The sequence below is a fragment of the Ascaphus truei genome, chromosome 4 (assembly GCF_040206685.1).
Source record: "Ascaphus truei isolate aAscTru1 chromosome 4, aAscTru1.hap1, whole genome shotgun sequence".
NCBI lineage: Eukaryota > Metazoa > Chordata > Amphibia > Anura > Ascaphidae > Ascaphus > Ascaphus truei.
Genome location: NC_134486.1, coordinates 245,104,552 through 245,122,763, shown reverse-complemented (window position 1 = coordinate 245,122,763; position 18,212 = coordinate 245,104,552). Strand labels below are relative to the sequence as shown.

Genomic DNA, 18,212 nt, shown 5'->3' with positions numbered 1-18,212 from the left:
AGATCAGGATATGTAGAAGGAAAGGAGCACAGCTTCCGCATCAGTGGATCAAAAATAGATAGGGCAATTCCAGATGTAGTACAATTGTGTTTATTGCACAATCAGCTTAGCAATGAAGGTGTAGGAAACACACCAACATGTTTCATCCAACAGGACTTTATCAAGGTGTTGATGCGGATGCTGTACTCCTTTCCTTCTACATATCTTTTCTCTCACTGAAGGAACCCCCTTTTACCCTTACACATCTGGAGGGGTGGGGGGCATTCATTCATTGTGCTTTTGTGATGTGCATTATCCTCTCAATATGTATGCCTTAAAAGGACCGTTCCGATGACAATGACCCGTCTTTTTTTTACTTCTATAGGAAGCAGCGGGTCTCCTAACCTGAACCGCGTTAGTTTTAGCTTAGTGCAGGGGTGCTCAACTTCAGTCCTCAAGCCCCCCAACAGGTCAGGTTTTCAGGATATCTCAGATTCAGCACAGGTAGCTTAGTCAGAGGATCAGTCACAGACTGAGCCTCTGATTGAGGCACCTGTGCTGAAGCAGGGATATCCTGAAAACCTGACCTGTTGGGGGGCTTGAGGACTGGCGTTGAGCTCCCCTAGAATAGGGAACCCACCTGCTTCACAAAATACTTGTCGCCAAATGTGCCACTGGTTCTTAATTCAGGTTTTAATCCCCTGCATCACGTGAGCCAACAGGAAGCTACCACGCATGATGTTCCAATTTCCTACCAACCAGAATGGCGTGGGAGCATTAAACCACCATTTTGTTTTCCCTGGAGGAGACAGTCCTGGGGTGATACGTATCTAGGGGAGCAGCGGGTCCCCGTATGTTTAGGACCATTGTCTTGCTGCATGACCCACTTTTACTTCAGCTAACGGACGGGTGGCCTGATATTCTCCTCTAGAGTCTTCTGATACAATGCAGAATTCATGATCATGTCAATGTTGGTAAGCCGTCCAGGTCCTGAGGCAGAAAAACAGCCCGAAACCATCAGCCGACCACCACCATGCTTGGTTGGGATGAGGTTCTTCGGTTCTAACGCAGTGTTTGGTTTTCGCCAAACATAACGTTTCTCATTGATGCCAAAAAATTCTACCTTTGACTCATCTGTATAGAGAACATTGTTCCAGAAGTCTTGTGGATCATGTGTGTGAATGGTTTCTCTGGCTTTGCATCCGAGTCCCATGCTGTGCTTTAAAGCTGTGTTAACAGCGAGCATTAGCTTATATGGGCTCCATGTCACAATGGGTTTTCAGACAAAAGGTGACACATTGTGTGGTCATTTGCATGTCATTTCCCAGAATCCCTGGCTGCAGTGGAAGCACTGCATTCTGGGGATAATGGTGAAAGGCAGAGTTGCAGACCTGCCTAAGACATGTGAATGTGCTCACAAGTGATATACAGGCATACCCCGCTTTAAGTACACTCACTTTAAGTACACTTGCGAGTAAGTACATATCGCCCAATAGGCAAACGGCAGCTCACGCATGCGCCTGTCATCACGTCCTGAACAGCAATACCGGCTCCCTACCTGTACCGAAGCTGTGCGCAAGCAGGGAGACTATAGAGCCTTTACAGATGCGTTATTTACATCAATTATGCACGTATATAACGATTGCAGTACAGTACATGCATCGATAAGTGGGCAAAAAGGTAGTGCTTCACTTTAAGTACATTTTCGCTTTACATACATGCTCCGGTCCCATTGCGTACGTTAATGCGGGGTATGCCTGTATATACACAATATACACACACAGACATTTATATACACTCCCACTCCACACACCACACATCTTTTGTGTAGCGCTGTATACACTGTCGGCTATTTAAACATTTTTATTTACATACATACCCACACAAACACTTACATAACTATCATTCAGGGACTATAACACCCCAAGTCATAAATCGCATACTACACAGGGGGAGGGATAGGTTTCAGTCACAGGTAACATTCCAAGACTGCACTGTTTTTAAGTAAAACCCTTGCTTGGTTTAGTCAATGTAACACCATCGGAAGAAGAGATCTCGAAAGCTCGCACAAATAAAAGCATTCCATTAGCCACAGAACGGTATTGTCTATTCATTTTTGATTTTATGTGTGTGTGTGTGTGTGTGTACTATGTGCGGACAATTATGGGTGAGGTGACAGTACAGCTTTTTTTTTTTTAAACCCACCTACCAAGCAAAGACTAATAACCTCGTGAGTGGCTGGATGGAATTGCACAAAGTTTGGTACACGTGTGGTCAGGACTTATGAGAGGTATCAGCTCTCTATAACATCTAAAAAAAGACATGGCTTAAACATATTATTCTGAATTTTTAAGGGGAAGTAGAAGTGCTTATCAGTATTTCTTTTTTTGTTTTTATGTAGTTTTTGAGATATTATTCATTGAAAAGTTATCAATTACCATAAAGCAGCAGCTAACATAGCTTTTATTTAAGGATGATTTGCCAGAATAAGGAGCACTGGTGTGCAAAATGAATTAGAAATAGTGTACACGTTTTAGACAACAGTTCCTCAAAAACCACACAGTAGTTCTCAAGAATAAACAATGTTTAAAACACAATTACAGTTAATTGCATCAACGCTTAGGTGGGCTGTATCTAAGCGTACTGGTAGCAAAACTGGGGGAAAGACTGGTGCACAAAAAACTCTTATTGAAAGCAATTGTGTTTGTTCTCTTTAATAAATCATGTGCTCAATTAGCCTCAGTTTTGCAGTCGTGAGACTTTGATATATAACCACTTACACTGTTTTATTACATTTCTTACCTTCTGTTTTTCCTCCCAGTGTAGCTGCTTTTGAGGCTACAGAACCATTTCCAGCGATGGGGTCTGCTGGTTTCTCTTCTCTCGGAGGTTCCTCACTGATTGGCACTGTGTGACCATTAGAGGTTCCCACACTAACTGGGACATCACCATCTACAGGAGAAGGGCCACATGTTATATATACAGGGTACATGCACAGGTACAACAACCCCAGGGAAGCATAAAAAGGGATATATATTTCCATGGGACACTCAAAAATCTCTTTAGTGGTTGCAGTGCTAATGATGCTTCAACAGCAAAACCGTTCCAAAAATGCAGACCTACTGTAGATGTTTACTACTGTATTTATTGCAAATCTTATAAATAATATGTGGAAACGTAGCCAAAAAATAAACATGGACCCCTTGCAGCACACTCTCTCAGAGGCATAGATTCTCCAAAAGGGCCCAATGAGAAGGCAGACAGTGTATATAAATTTTAGCAGTCCTTCAGGTTCAAGGTGTGTTTTTATTACACTAATGACCCTGTGTCTTCACAAGGCATTGCAAAGCCGCTTCAGCAGCCAAACGGTTAAAGCAGCAATTCCCGTTATGAACTGTTTCCCACTTAACTGTATGTGAACCAGGAGGTCCCCAGTGGTCAGGGAAATGTGGAAGGAGACCCATAAGATCACATAGAGGTAAGTGATGCGTCATTGTTTAAATCGCGTTCCTACTAGTGGAACCTGCAACACATTGTGAAGACACAGTGTTCCTGAAATATTACTTTCGGACAAGAACACGGGCTTGGGAGAACAATATGGATGTTGGGATCAGCTTAGATCCAGCAGCTAACAGAAAGCAACTTTCTATTTGATGATCCTGCAGTCATATTGATATTTTTCTTGCTATGCCGGAAATGTAAAAAAAAATATTTTTTTTAAAGTGTAATATTTTGTGAATCGGAGACTCGACTCCTCTGGGGTCCCCCAGGTTCAAGTAAAGGGGAATAAAGAAAAGATTACAAAAATTCAAGCAGCACAAATTCAAGCAGCTGCTTTGTGCATGCAAGTAGGCTTTGCATTATCGGCCGCAATTCAATATTTTGCGAATCATATGATGAATAGGGACTAATAGTGACCATTGTTTCAAGCTGCTTGTGTGTGTCTAGATATACAGTTCTCACAGATCAAATAAAATACGTGGGTGGAGACATTCTGGCGGCTGCACTACAGAACAATCATATCATGAAATAGGGGTCAGAATAACATTTTAGCATGTTATACCCTCAAATCAGACTCTAGGTTTGCCTGACTTGTAAGAATGTGACCCCACCTCAGTCTGTAAAAAAAGTATAGATTACGGCCACTCACAAGAGTAAAATAGAACAAGCGCATAGCATATGTGGATAAATCATTCAACAGATATCACCGTTAGTCCCTTGTTGAAACACCAAGACACACACACACACACACATATACACACATACAGATGTAGATATACACACTGTGTTCAGTCGGGACCCCTTTTAAATTTTGGCATACAGTATCTTGCAGAAAAATCCCTACATTTTCAAAAAAATGCGAGCAATTGTAGGTCTGTCACAGTATATTATTACATTTAAGAATGATTCGATAATCTAATAGATATTCTTTGGAATTGGTGATGGCACGATGACCTCATCAAGTGCACGGTTACTAAATGGAATTTAGCGAAGATGATAAGCACGTTATAAAGTGCTTGAGACAGAGCAGGAATTATGGTCCAAAACATTTACAAGAAAAATCTCCTGATAAAGGATGATTGCTAGGACTGAAAAAACGAACTTGTATCATTCATGAGTGGGAGCAGCAGGATCAACACGTTATCTATTATGCAATGAGACAGTGGCGTTGTCGTCTTCGAGCATGTGTTTCAGCAGGAGGAGGACATTTTGAACATAGACTTTGAACAAGATATATATAAATGAAATCAAAGAACAGGAGGAAAGGCACTCGAAGGTTCAAAAAGGTGATGTTTATTACTCAATGGAGTCATTGAGCGCTGAAATGTTGAGTATTAAAGATTACCGTTTTGAGCCTGTCCTGTTCTCCGATTTAGCATTTTTAAATGCATGGATGGTATGCACCTTACAAGATATCAGAAATCGTTTTAACTGCTCTTGATTTTTCCTTGTGATCTGTTGGAAAGTACAGCCGTTCTGATCGTCGTGAGAAGAAAAATACTACCTTGCTTTACCCTCGCAGTGGTGAAACTATACCTATTGCAAGTACTTAACCTTAACACAGCTGGTCAAAATTTGCTCAGAGATCTTTGTGAACCCTTTGAGTGCCAAAGGGGCTACGGTGCATTGCTATCCTGTGATCGGTCGTCGGGTGATTACATGATCGTGACATCGCTGATGTGTCTTGTTTTCTTGCTCGGGCACATGACATTAAGCGCGCCACAGGAGCGCAGAACACAACGGCCCTTAGAAAACGAGCAAACAGCGCATGACGTATTCATGGAGCCTCAGGATTGCCGGGCATGGTGGCTTTTGTCACGGGGCGCTGGAGGGGTTAAGCAATGGAAAATATTTTGTCAAATATTTTAAAAGCTCGTAAAAGAATCAGCAATTGGCAAATCCGTCCCCATTTGGGAGCTTCTCACCTTGGTCTGGTATTTCTTTGAGGACACCTCTTCTTATGAGCTCGTCTCGGCTCTGCCTCATGGATATCTTCCTCTCTAACACTGGGGGGAAAGAAGCAAATGACACCGAAGTTAAAACGAGGAGACACTTGTTCCCTGAAAACAGCTTGCCGACAGAGCGAGTTCTGCGATAATGATGGGAAGATATCACTGGTCATACAGCTATTAACTTCATAAATATGCAGTCACTCCTCACGCCAAAATGAACAAATAGCCTTACTGAAATAACACAAGAGTTGTCACATGCTTAAAGGGATAAATAAAGGTAGAAAATTAAAATGAAAATAAACCTACAGTATATGTATTTTCGTTGTAGGTTGCGATACTCTTTAAAACTGCAGTTCAGTCTTTTTCTTTTTTTATTTATTTATTTTTTTACTTCAATAGTTTCATGTGTGCAATCTCTAATTACCTAAAGAACTGTATAGCTGCCAGTCAATTCGTTCTCCATGTATTGATAGGCGAAATTTGGTGACATAATTAGTGAAGGGATCTGTTTTTCTTCTGCTTCTGTCTCTCAGTGGAAGCTCATGAATATTCATGAGCACTCCTGCACTGACATGTGCTAGAGGGAGGGCAGGGCTGATAAAGGGGTGTGCCAGAGCTTGTGACAGGACATGAAGGGGCAGTGCCTTAGTAAATGCTTGTTAAAATAGAATACAAGAAAATTGGTCTTTCAAAGTTGTTTTTTTTTTTAAACTGAAAATACTAAAAGTATTTTTTCTTACTACAGAACTGATTTATTAAAAAAAACACACATGCAGGATATTGAATGAACTGCAGCTTTAAAAGGAGCAATCCAAGTGGGCGTTTTTTATTTTTAATATTGGATTGAAGCAGGGGGTCTCTGCTGCTGAACCTCATTCATTTCAGCTTTTGGGGACACCCTGCTTCCCGAGATACTTACCTGTGTAGGTGCGGCCATTATCTCCGAGTATTACGTTCCCATGTCAATTGGGCCAATAGGAAGCCGCACTGGTAGGTGTCACGGCTTCCCATTGGCTCACAGGGTGCGGGAGCTATGAAACTCCACCATTACGTGATTCCTGGTAGTGGAGCAGCTACCAGCACCCCCTACGGAGGTATCTAGCGAAGCAGGGGGTCCCCGAAGCGTAAATGAATGGGCTTCAGGTTTGGAGACCCCTTGCTTCAACCCTATGTTAAAAAAAATAAAAATTAACACAGACAAAAAATCATCTGTTTACATTGCTCCTTAAAAAGCAGCACCGAGGGGTGTCCGGTGAACCCCGGTTGAAAATGGCAGCTCTGTACCCAGTATGTGCGGCCATCTTGTGGATACACAAACAATCATATGCAGGTGGATAAAAAAAAAGCCACTCTATTTTTTGAAAGATAAACCAGAAAAACAGAAGACAGGACAAGCGGGAAGTAAGGCAGCGATAGTGGCAGTAAACCCCATCCTACACTTCAGTCACACGAATGAAAAACATTTAACAGGATGTATAAAAAAAAAAAAAAAAGACTCAAAAATACCATTCTTGTCAGTTTAAAAAAAAAAAAAAAAGCATCAAATCACATCATTTTACCCTATCGCTGCCATTAAATCAATTTGGTCAACATCGTATTGCCTTCAACAGAAACTCAATACTTCACATAGTACAAAATTCTGGACCGCCTTCAATATTCCTCCCCACCACCCTGCTTTCCCAGATGGTTTTATTTAGTTCTACGTTTTTTCCCTCCCGCCGGGCTCAGTTTCTCCCCTCCCCAGAGAATCCTATTCTCAGACATTCGCACAAGCTCTCCATGCTGCACTCTCTCTCTCTCTGTCTCTGTGTCACTGCCTTCCCAGCAACAGATGCAGCACTTTGAAGTAACATCTGGTTCTTACTACGGCAGACGAAAATCAAAACAAAGTTAAACCCAGGCACATCTTGATAAATGTACACGTAATTCGTTGGAGGTTCACGTTACCCTATGTGACTTCACGCACATCACAAAACAATAAGGATAAGAACAAGGCTACAATTTATATGCGAAACATGCCACAGTGCATTGCGCTATAAAGGTATCATGTAAAGCCGGAGTGCACATATTGGATTTCTGAGAGTGATCCGTGCAATTCCAGTGCAATTTTGCCCAGCATGAAAGTGAACTGGTGACATGTTTAACAGGTTAAGGGGGTCATTCTGTATACTCCAAAGTGGCTGTTCAAGCTGTTTTCAGCCTAAAATTCCTATTGATGTCAATTGAGATTGTTGGACGAAAGCTGCCTGAAAGGCCACATCAGGCTAAATAGAATTACCCCTAAATGTAGCAGATTGACAAAAAAAAAAAAGAAGTAACAAAATCGGACAAGCGTGCGTATTTTTTTTAATTATAGGCTCAACTGATAGAAATTCCAGGCATTTTTAAACCCCTGCTCTCTGATTGGTCAAAATTCCGGGCATTATCCAATCAATTTTTGGCACCCTGCCAAGGTTTTCAGCCAATCAGCTTTGCCTTCTTATAAACACACAGAGCGAGATCAGCTCTCAGACAGGGAGGTGATTGGACAGGAGGCAGCAGCAAGGCACCGACTCCTCCCACACCCTGCCTGCAGAGAGCTCCACACAGGAGAACACTAAGGAGAAAGGTGTGTGTGTATCTGCAGTGTGCGTTTTGTGGGTGGATGTGTGTGTCTGCAGTGTGCGTTTTGTGGGTGGATGTGTGTGTCTGCAGTGTGCGTTTTGTGGGTGGATGTGTGTGTCTGCCGTGTGTGTTCTGCAGGGGGGGGTGGGGGGGGGGGTGTCTGCAATGTGTTTTGTGGGTGTGTGTGGTTGCTGTGTGTTGTCGGTACAGAGGGGGAGCTGCATTGTGTGTTTGTGTGTGGTGTGCTTCGCCTCGGGCCCCCCTCAGTAAGCACCCACCCCACCCACAAAACACACTGCAGGGTCGGCCTTAGCGGGGCCCAAGGCAGCACCCTGGCAGCGGGGCCCCCCCTGTAAAAATATATAACTAAAAAAAGGGGGGGAGAGATTTACCATGACGAGCAGCCCTCCTCCGTCAGCGTCATGTTACCATAGTAACACGCCATCATATGACGCCATGCTGCAGGAGGAGGCCCGTTACGGAGAAGGTATGAGCGCACGCATCCCCCCCCCCCCCCCCAACTTCTCTGCCGGTCCGGGGACCCCGCTCTCTCCTCTTCCTGTCGGCGCCGAGATCCAACTTCCGATCGGAGGAAGGAGACTCCCACGCTCCCTCCTCCAGCTCCCCCCTCCGGTTAGGTGAAAGTTGGATCCCGACAGGAGGGAGAGCGGGGCACCTGAAGATGAAGGGCCCAAGGTGGCCACATTGCTCTAAGGCCAGCCCTGCCACACATACAGTACACACACACCTTTCTCCTCAGTGTTTGGCCGTGCTCATGGTGGCGGTGCGAGCGTGCGCCATCGCGCACACTCCTGCAGCCCTAGCTTCAAGAGATTAGGGAGGCGATCGGGGGCATGTCTGACGGCTGCTCTCACTCAGTCTGTATCAGAACTCAAAGCTGATTGGCTGAAAAATTCAACAAAACACAAAACCCCAGCAAGCTCTTTTTGGGAACTCCTGAGCCCCCACAAAATATATATATGTACAGGGCCGCCAACAGGGGTGGGGGGGACAAAGGGTAGCCACAAGTGTAGAGATGCAGCGCACAGCAAAGAACTGGATCCACGGGACAGCAGCAGTTTGATAAAAATAAAGTTCTTTATTGAAAAAACATGGTGCAGACAGGAATGGGTGCAGGGGAAAAAGCCTCTGTCTCTAACGCGTTTCACGCCTGTGTGGCGGTACTCTCCGACGAAGCGCCACAGGCGTGAAACGCGTTAGAGACAGAGGCTTTTTCCCCTGCACCCATTCCTGTCTGCACCATGTTTTTTCAATAAAGAACTTTATTTTTATCAAACTGCTGCTGTCCCGTGGATCCAGTTCTTTGCTGTGCGCTGCATCTCTACACTTGTTGCTACCTGAATTATCTCAACTGCAGAAGCACGCATTCCAGAAGGCACAATGGGCAAGGTCACGTGAGTTTGTACCTTAAACAGTACACAGAGGTATTTTATTGGTGTTATTACAAGTTGTCAGTACCAGTCCACATTGGCAGTGAGGGGTTGGGGCTCATATATCTCCATTACCCACACTCACCAGGACATTTATTCAGGTCTCAGACACATATACTCACCCATATATACCTCACTCATATATATATATACCTTAAACCCAGCCTATGACCTTCAATCAAGAAATTATTGTTTATTACAAACTTTGTCACTAGAGCACTATATTTGAACAATGTTCTTCTACCTGGGGGGACAAAGGGTACTGGCATCCCGGGCCCTGTGGGTCCGGGGGGCCTGGCCTCCCTGCGCGGCCGGGCGCCAGTTAATAAAAAATAAATGGCGGCGATTACCCGCGCGCATGTGCAGGGCAAGCAGAGCCCTCTCCCCCCCTCACACCGTGGGACGGAGGGGGAAGTACAAGCTCCTCTGCGGCCAGATTCCCCCCCCCCCCACACACACACACTCCCAACGTGGGACGGAGGAGGAAGTACTAGCTCCTCTGCGGCCCGCTCTCCCCCCCCCACTCCCAACATGGGACGGAGGGGGAAGTACTAGCTCCTCCTGCGGCCCGCTTTCCCACGTGGCTAGCTTCCCGCGCCCCCCGAGCACACCTCCCGTGGCCTCCCCCCCGTGCTCCCCCGGAACACCCCCTCCCCAAGCCCACCTCCCGTCCCGGGCAGCAGCCGCGGGGATATCGGGGGAAGCGTCCGGCGGCAAGCTGCACCCACCCGGTCAAGGTAAGTCACCCACTGTCACTGTCTACCACCCAGTCGCTGTCACCCACCCACCCAGTCGCTGTCACCCACCCAGTTACAGTCTCCCACCCAGTTACAGTCTCCCACCCACCCAGTCGCAGTCTCCCACCCACCCAGTCGCAGTCTCCCACTCACCCAGTCGCAGTCTCCCACCCACCCAGTCGCAGTCTCCCACCCACCCAGTCGCAGTCTCCCACCCACCCAGTCGCAGTCTCCCACCCACCCAGTGACAGACTCCCACCCACCCAGTCACAGTCTCCCACCCACCCAGTCACAGTCTCCCACCCACCCAGTCACTGTCTCCCACCCACCCAGTCACTGTCTCCCACCCAGTCACTGACTCCCGCCCAACCCAGTCACTGTCTCCCACCCACCCAGTCACTGTCTCCCACCCACCCAGTCACTGTCTCCCACCCACCCAGTCACTGTCTCCCACCCACCCAGTCACTGTCTCCCACCCACCCAGTCACTGTCTCCCACCCACCCAGTCACTGTCTCCCACCCACCCAGTCACTGTCTCCCATCCACCCAGTCACTGTCTCCCACCCACCCAGTCACTGTCTCCCACCCACCCAGTCACTGTCTCCCATCCACCCAGTCACTGTCTCCCATCCACCCAGTCACTGTCTCCCATCCACCCAGTCACTGTCTCCCACCCACCCAGTCACTGTCACCCACCCACCCAGTCACTGTCTCCCATCCACCCAGTCACTGTCACCCACCCAGTCACTGTCTCCCACCCACCCAGTCACTGTCACCCACCCAGTCACTGTCTCCCATCCACCCAGTCACTGTCTCCCACCCACCCAGTCACTGTCTCCCACCCACCCAGTCACTGTCTCCCATCCACCCAGTCACAATCTCCCATCCACCCAGTCACAGTCTCCCACCCACCCAGTCACAGTCTCCCACCCAGTCACTCTCTCCCATCCACCCAGACACTGTCTCCCATCCACCCAGTCACTGTCTCCCACCCACCCAGTCACTGTCTCCCACCCACCCAGTCACTGTCTCCCACCCACCCAGTCACTGTCTCCCACCCACCCAGTCACTGTCTCCCACCCACCCAGTCACTGTCTCCCACCCACCCAGTCACTGTCTCCCACCCACCCAGTCACTGTCTCCCACCCACCCAGTCACTGTCTCCCATCCACCCAGTCACTGTCTCCCACCCACCCAGTCACTGTCTCCCACCCACCCAGTCACTGTCTCCCACCCACTCAGTCACTGTCTCCCACCCACTATCTCCCACCCACCCATCGTCATTCACCCACCCACCCTCATTCACCCACCCACCCACATTCAACATTCACCCACCGTCATTCACCCACCGTCATTCATCCACCGTCATTCATCCACCCACCAATCCACTGTCATTCATCCACCCACCCACCCACCGTCATTCACCCACCCACTGTCATTCTACTGTCATTCACCCACCCAGTCACTGTCATTCACCCACCCACCCACTCACTCACCCACCCAGGCAGGCAGTCACTTGTCTTTTGTTGAAAATATAAAAATAAACAGGTTGCATTGTAATGTTTTTTCTGTATCACAATAAGAAAACAGTTAAGTAAAAGTTGCGCGCTAAAAGATATTTTTTCGTGGTAGGTGCGCTATGGGTACGGGGGGGGGGGGTGCGCTATGGGTTCGGGGGGGGGTGGGGGGCCCTGCTTCCTTTCATTTGTCCCGGGCCCCATCATTTCTGTTGGCGGCCCTGTATATGTATAGAAGTGTCAAAAAGGAGTGCTATTGTGCGTGGCATATGTATACAACAGACGACAGAGAAACCCAATGCTACATCCAACATGACAAAAATACACACGACAAGGCAGACACCCGTTCGCAAGTCCTAACACTACCAGATAAAATACTAATATACCTCTATTAGGATTAAAATTATGGGCTTCTCTGTCGTCTGTTGTATACATATGCCACGCTCCATAGCACTCCTTTTTGACACTTATATACATATATATATATATATATATATATATACATATACATATATATATATATATATATATATATATATATATATATATATATATATATATATATATATATATATATATTGTGGGGACTCGGGAGTTCCCAAAAAGAGCTTGCTGAGGTTTTGTGTTTTGTTAACCTATTCTCAGCTGTTTCAGCTGTTGGAGGTTAGTGGCTCCTCCTTCCCAGGATTTAAGCCGCCCCTCCCCACTTCCCCAGTTAGTAGGTCCTTTCATTCTACTGGATATAGATCCAATGTGCTCTTTCTCCCTCCTAATAGAGGTAAATGAGAATTTTAATCCTAACTAGCTGATATACCCGGCGTTGCCCGGGCGTGGAAGGGCAGGGGGCATGGAGTGGAAGGGGGGGGGGGCAAAGGGCAGGGAGGGCAAAAAGCAAGGGGGCAAAGGGCAGGGGGGGGGCAAAGGGCAGGGAGGGGGGGGCAAAGGGCAGGGAGGGGGGGGCAAAGGGAAGGGATGGGGGGCAAAGGGCAAGGAGGGGGGGGACTCAATCCCCCCCCACACACACACAATCCCCCCCCCACACAACCCCCCCCCCACACACACACACTCAATCCCCCCCCACACACAATCCCCCCACACACACACTTCCCCCCCACACACACACACTCAATCCCCCCCCCACACACACTCAATCCCCCCCACCCCCCCCACACACACGCTCAATCCCACCCACCCCCCACACACACACTCAATCACTCCACCCCCCCACCACCACCACCACCAACACACACACACACTTAATCAGTCCACAATTTCACCTGGGGGGGCGACATGCTCCGATCCCCCAACCCCCCATGCTGCTGAAAACGGGGAACAGACAGGAAGAGAAGGAGGGGCTTGTCTGTGTGCAGAGAGAAGCCCCGCCCCCTCTGCAAGACACAGACATAGAAGCAGCAGCACGGATCTTCTGGCCCCGCCCCCTCTGCAAGACACAGACATAGAAGCAGCAGCACGGAGCGCCCCCAGGTTTCCCTGCAAGCTGCTTGCGCCCCCCCTACATAATGCCCCCCCTACCGTGTGTGTGTGTGTGTGTGTGTGTGTGTGTGTGTGTGTGTGTGTGTGTGTGTGTGTGTGTGTGTGTGTGTGTGTGTGTGTGTGGTGTGTGTGTGTGTGTGTGTTTGGCCCGTCACTCCGCCTCAGGCCAATGAGAGGTGTGCGGGGGCGGGCGGCCCAAGGAGATTTCCCCTAGGGACACCGGACATCCAGACAGGCATACAGTGCTTTCACTAATATAGTATAATAAGATAAGATAGAGGTATATTGGTATTTTATCTGGTAGTGTTAGGACTTACGAACAGGGTCTGCCTTGTCGTGGCTCGCAAGCTTACAACGCTTTGGCCAAAGGGTTAAACTAAATGACCCTTTTTCAAGAGAATATATAACTATTTGACTGTGTATTTTTGTCATGTTGGATGTAGCATTGGGCTTCTCTGTTGGCTGAAAAATTTGGCAGGGCGTCAAAAACTCCATACTATTACTGATTTGATAATGCCTGGAATTTTGACCAGAGAGCAGGGATTTTAACAATGCCCAGAATTTCTATCAGTTTCCCCTATAATTAAGTAATAATCCAAGAAGGACAGAGCATTACTGGCAAATAATGCCCTGGCTGGGTTAAAGACCCTTGGCTTTGCCTCGGGAATTGAACTTGAATAATGCCCTGTTCTTTGGGAATTATTACTATTATAGACTAAACGTATGTTTTTTGTTTTTTTGTTTTAACACATTGTTCATAAATAATATAGACATTTTTGTATAGCTACAGTGGCAAGAAAAAGTGTGTGAACCTCTTCGGATTTTCATACAGCAAGGCCCCACTTTTCGGCGATCCGCCGATACCGAGAAGGGGGCCGCCATGTCTGCGCATGCGCAGAACGGGGAAGTCTGAGGTCGCACATGCGCAGAACGGGTGGTTGCCGAGGGAGCGCATGCGCCGAACGGAGGTTGCGCATGCGCAGAAGGGGGAATTGCCAGTTTGCGCACACGCCAAAAATCGCCGGTTCCGCTTTCCGGCGATTTTCACTTTGCGGCGGGCCCTTAGAATGGAACCCGCCGCATGCCCATGGCCCGTCTGTACTTCAAACCTAAAATATTATGAGATCTTAATCTAAGTCCTAATAATAATGATAACCTGATCAATCAAATAACACAAAAACATGATACTTTTTCAACATTTATTCACGAATGATTCAACATTCAATATCCATGTGTGAAAAATTATGTGACCTTTAGATTCAGCACCCCTTGAGCAGGAATAACTTCAACTAAGCGTTTCCTATAACTGCTGATCAGTCTATTACATCGGTTTGAAGGAATGTTGGCCCATTCCTCCAAACAGAACTGCTTCAACTCAGTGACATTTGAAGGCTTCCTTGCATAGACAGCTTATTTCAGGTCATCCAACAACATTTTGATGGGGTTTAGGTCCAGACGTGGACTAGGGCATTCTACAACACGGAATTTCCTCTTCTGCAGCGCATTCTTTTATAGATCTGCTTAAATGTTTCGAATCATTGTCTTCCTGCATGACTCACTTTCGCTTCAGCTCACAGATGGATGGCTGGACAGTCTCCTCTAGAATCTTCTAATACAAACATGAGTTCGGCATTGTGTCAATGATGGCAAGTCATCCAGGTCCTGAGGCAGCAAAGCAGCCCAAAACCATTACACCCACCACCATGCTTGACCGGCGCATCAGCCAGAAAACCCTTGCCACAGATTTTCTATGCGCTTATCCTAGTGACTTTTATGAATGGCTTGAATTTATCTTGTTGTGATTAAACCTTATTTTATTGAGTTACGCTATGGGGCCACGCGTTCCTTTTTTGTTATATATATATTTATTTTTTTATATTTGTTTTTTTCCCCAAGGGCTGCTCTATGGTTCCACATCTTATGAAAACCCGCCTGCCTCCAACCGTACCCGCACCAGGCAAAAAACGGCAGCCAAAAGGAGACTGTAACGTAACTACAAAAAAAAAAAAGACAATTCTGTTTTTCCGGTAACCAGGTCATCAGTGGCACGAAGGGTCAGCTCCACGGGATCGCCCATTCATGTAAGATTTTAAAATATATTTTTGGTTATGGGGGGAGGGGCAGGGGAAAGTTGCTGCTTTAATATCCCTAATGATTAAGGAGGAAGTTTGCGCCAAAAATTTGCAATATTAAATTTAATTAGTGGATTAGAAAGGCATCAAACAATATTTTGCTAGACAAATACAACACGTGCCTTCTCTTTCTCATTTTATTGTAACTTCTTTCCACAGCCTTTATTCAATTTGCAGTGCGGTCTTTTCCCCAATCCTAATCATTTGAATGGAGCTGATCTTTTCTCCAGCAGTGAGAAGTGACATCACATCTAATGCAATAGGTCCTAAGTGAGAATAATGCTTTTATGTACACTAAAGTAGCAATCTCGCCGTGGGGTCATTACCATGTTCTCTGTGGTAAAATAATATTTTCTCTCCTTTGGAAAAAATATTTAATAATTTCTTTGAAGTTGGGGGACATTTGAGTGACCATAGACAACTGCGGTTAGAGCTGATGCAATCGTAAGCGGCTATGGCATCAGGTTGGATTAACGGGAGTTCAAAGATCTTTCCAGAAGACATGCCATATTTGGTTAAATAATAAATATTAAATCATTATTTATTCCATTTTTGTTAAGAGGAACTTTATGCTGGAAAAAAAAACTGGTGCTTTTTAAAACCAGAATATTAAAAGAATACGAAAAGATTACATTCTAAATACGAAAGAAAGCCAACGATCAAACAGGACCTGAGACTTTGCGCAGATAATAAATGGCCAAGCAAGGTGAGCCAAGTGTTTCTATGAAAGAAAACAATGACCACACTCAAAAAAGAGCAACTGGCCCACAGGATGACCCTCTCGGCTTCCCAAAAACAGTTACAGACCCCCTCTCAATCCTACCTATCACTGAGGATGGTTTAGGACAGTGGGCAGAAACTGCATGTGTAGGATGACTGCATTACTGGTACAGCAGGCAATAACCACGGTGCTGGCCGGAATTGCCCCCCGTAATACTTTGCAGAGCGCTACTCAGGGCATTGTGGGGCGCGACTTCCAGCAACAGCAATGTGCGTTATAGCTGTATAAAAATTGCAATAAAAATATGCTGACGTTTTGGGCTATGAATAATAATAAAATATTCTGCATCATAATACTTTAATCATTGAACAACCGGACCAAAACCGCCACCTCCGTTTGTCCGCTGAGGGATCCTCTGCCGCAGCGTCGCTGGATACTCAGCCGCCGGCCTTTTCGCCAATATGGTAAGTTAGCGGTTAAGGTAGGGGGGGTTAAGAATAGGAGATTTAGGTTAAGGGGCTAGGCTTTTTGGGTAGGGAATTCAGATAATGCTTTTTTAGGGTAGGGGGTAGTGTTAGTATTAGGGGTTAACATTAGGGGGTGTAGTGTAAAGGGTTACGGTTTTTAGGGTAGGGGTAGCATTAGGGTTGCGGGTTAAGATTAGGTTTTTTTTTTAGGGTAAGGGTTAAGGTTTCTATGGTAGGGCAGTGATTTTCAACCGGTGTTCCACAAGCACCCCTCAGGGGTTCCGCGGTCGCTAGAGGGGGGGGGGGGGGAGGGGGAGGTTGGACAACTCCCAAGCCCGGCAGCACCCCACATAGCAGTGACCCAGCAGCTCCCTAGCTCAGCAACAGCAGCCGCCCAATCACTGGTATCCTTCCTCTGCCTGCTCCTCTCGGCACTGGAAGTCGCATCAACTTCCGGCTGACAGAGGGGAGGGGAAGGATCGGTAACAGCACCTTGACAGCCCTTAAAGAGTGTGTGTGTGTGTGAGAGAGGGAGCGAGTGTGTGTGTGTGTGTGTGTGTGTGTGTGTGAGGGGGCGAATGTGTGTGTGTGTGTGTAAGTGAGAGGGGGAGAGTGTGTGAGAGAGAGGGGTGGGGAGTGTGTGTTTGTGAGAGGGGGAGTGTGTGTGTGTGTGTGTGTGTGAGAGAGGGATAGTATGTGTGTGTGAGGGGGTGTGTTTAAGTGAGAGGGGGAGTGTGTGTGTGTAAGCGAGGGAGTGAGTGTGTGTGTGTGTGTGTAAGCGAGAGGGGGATTGTGTGTGTGTGTGAGAGGTGGAGAGTGTGTGTGTGTGAGAGAGAGGTGGAGAGTGTGTGTGTGAGAGAGGGGGAGAGTGTGTGTGTGTGAGAGAGAGGTGGAGAGTGTGTGTGTGTGTGAGAGGGAGAGAGTGTGTGTGTGAGAGAGTGTGTGTGTGTGTGCACGGGGAGAGTGATGGGGAGCGTAAGGGAGAGAGTGAGGAAGGAGAGACACGAAAGACGGGGAGGGGGCAAAGATTGGGGTTCCCCAGAATTTTACAATCTAATTCTGGGGTTCCCTAAGCAAAAGAAGGTTAAAAACCACTGTGGTAGGGGGTAGTGTTATTATTAGGGGTTAAGAATAGGTTTTTTTAGGGTAAGGTGCAGTTAGGGGCTTACCTTGGTGAAGAAACGGCCCTCTGCGACAAGGTGTGTGGCCACAACAAAAAGGGAGCGACCAAATGTCCTAGAATGTGGACTACTTACTGTATGGCCAAGCTTTGTGGGATTTCAGATAATAGATATGCTTCCTAGACTATGCATTCAAATCGCATATATACTCTTGTAAACGAAAATGTCTTTATGTATCATTAGATTGCATGATCATCTTTTTTCATTATTACTTTGCATTGTTTTGCTTTATGCTGACACTTTATGGGTTAATACAGATTATGATCAACAGTGCCACTCTCACACTAAACTGCACAGGGCGGTGGAAAGAAAGTGCTTGCAAAGTAATGTATATGTTAAGACTGCGGCCAGCTATGTTAAAGTCATGAAAATGACACTTTATTTTGACAGTCTCGAGAGGGTTAGTGGAAACTAGTCCCAATGAAATAGGAAATGATGAGCAGAACAAGCAGTTCATGTGCAGAAAGTTACCACAT

The 18,212-nt window shown here is 46.7% G+C and overlaps 1 protein-coding gene and 1 long non-coding RNA gene across 6 annotated transcripts in view; one reads left to right on the top strand and one right to left on the bottom strand.

Moving 5' to 3' along the window:
- Nucleotides 1–18,212, bottom strand: part of PHACTR2 (phosphatase and actin regulator 2) — a 249,702-nt gene that overhangs the window by 37,980 nt on the left and 193,510 nt on the right. For all 5 annotated transcript variants that reach the window (XM_075597155.1, XM_075597157.1, XM_075597154.1 and 2 more), the window contains exons 3-4: nucleotides 5,406–5,486; nucleotides 2,782–2,931 (exon numbers count right to left, since the gene is read on the bottom strand). In XM_075597155.1, coding sequence (XP_075453270.1) covers nucleotides 2,782–2,931; nucleotides 5,406–5,486 — 231 coding nt within the window. The remainder of the gene's footprint in view (nucleotides 1–2,781; nucleotides 2,932–5,405; nucleotides 5,487–18,212) is intronic.
- On the top strand, nucleotides 7,939–16,695 carry LOC142493331 (uncharacterized). Its single transcript, XR_012801088.1, has 3 exons — nucleotides 7,939–8,040; nucleotides 15,132–15,316; nucleotides 15,527–16,695. It is a non-coding gene; the product is annotated as an uncharacterized LOC142493331 (long non-coding RNA).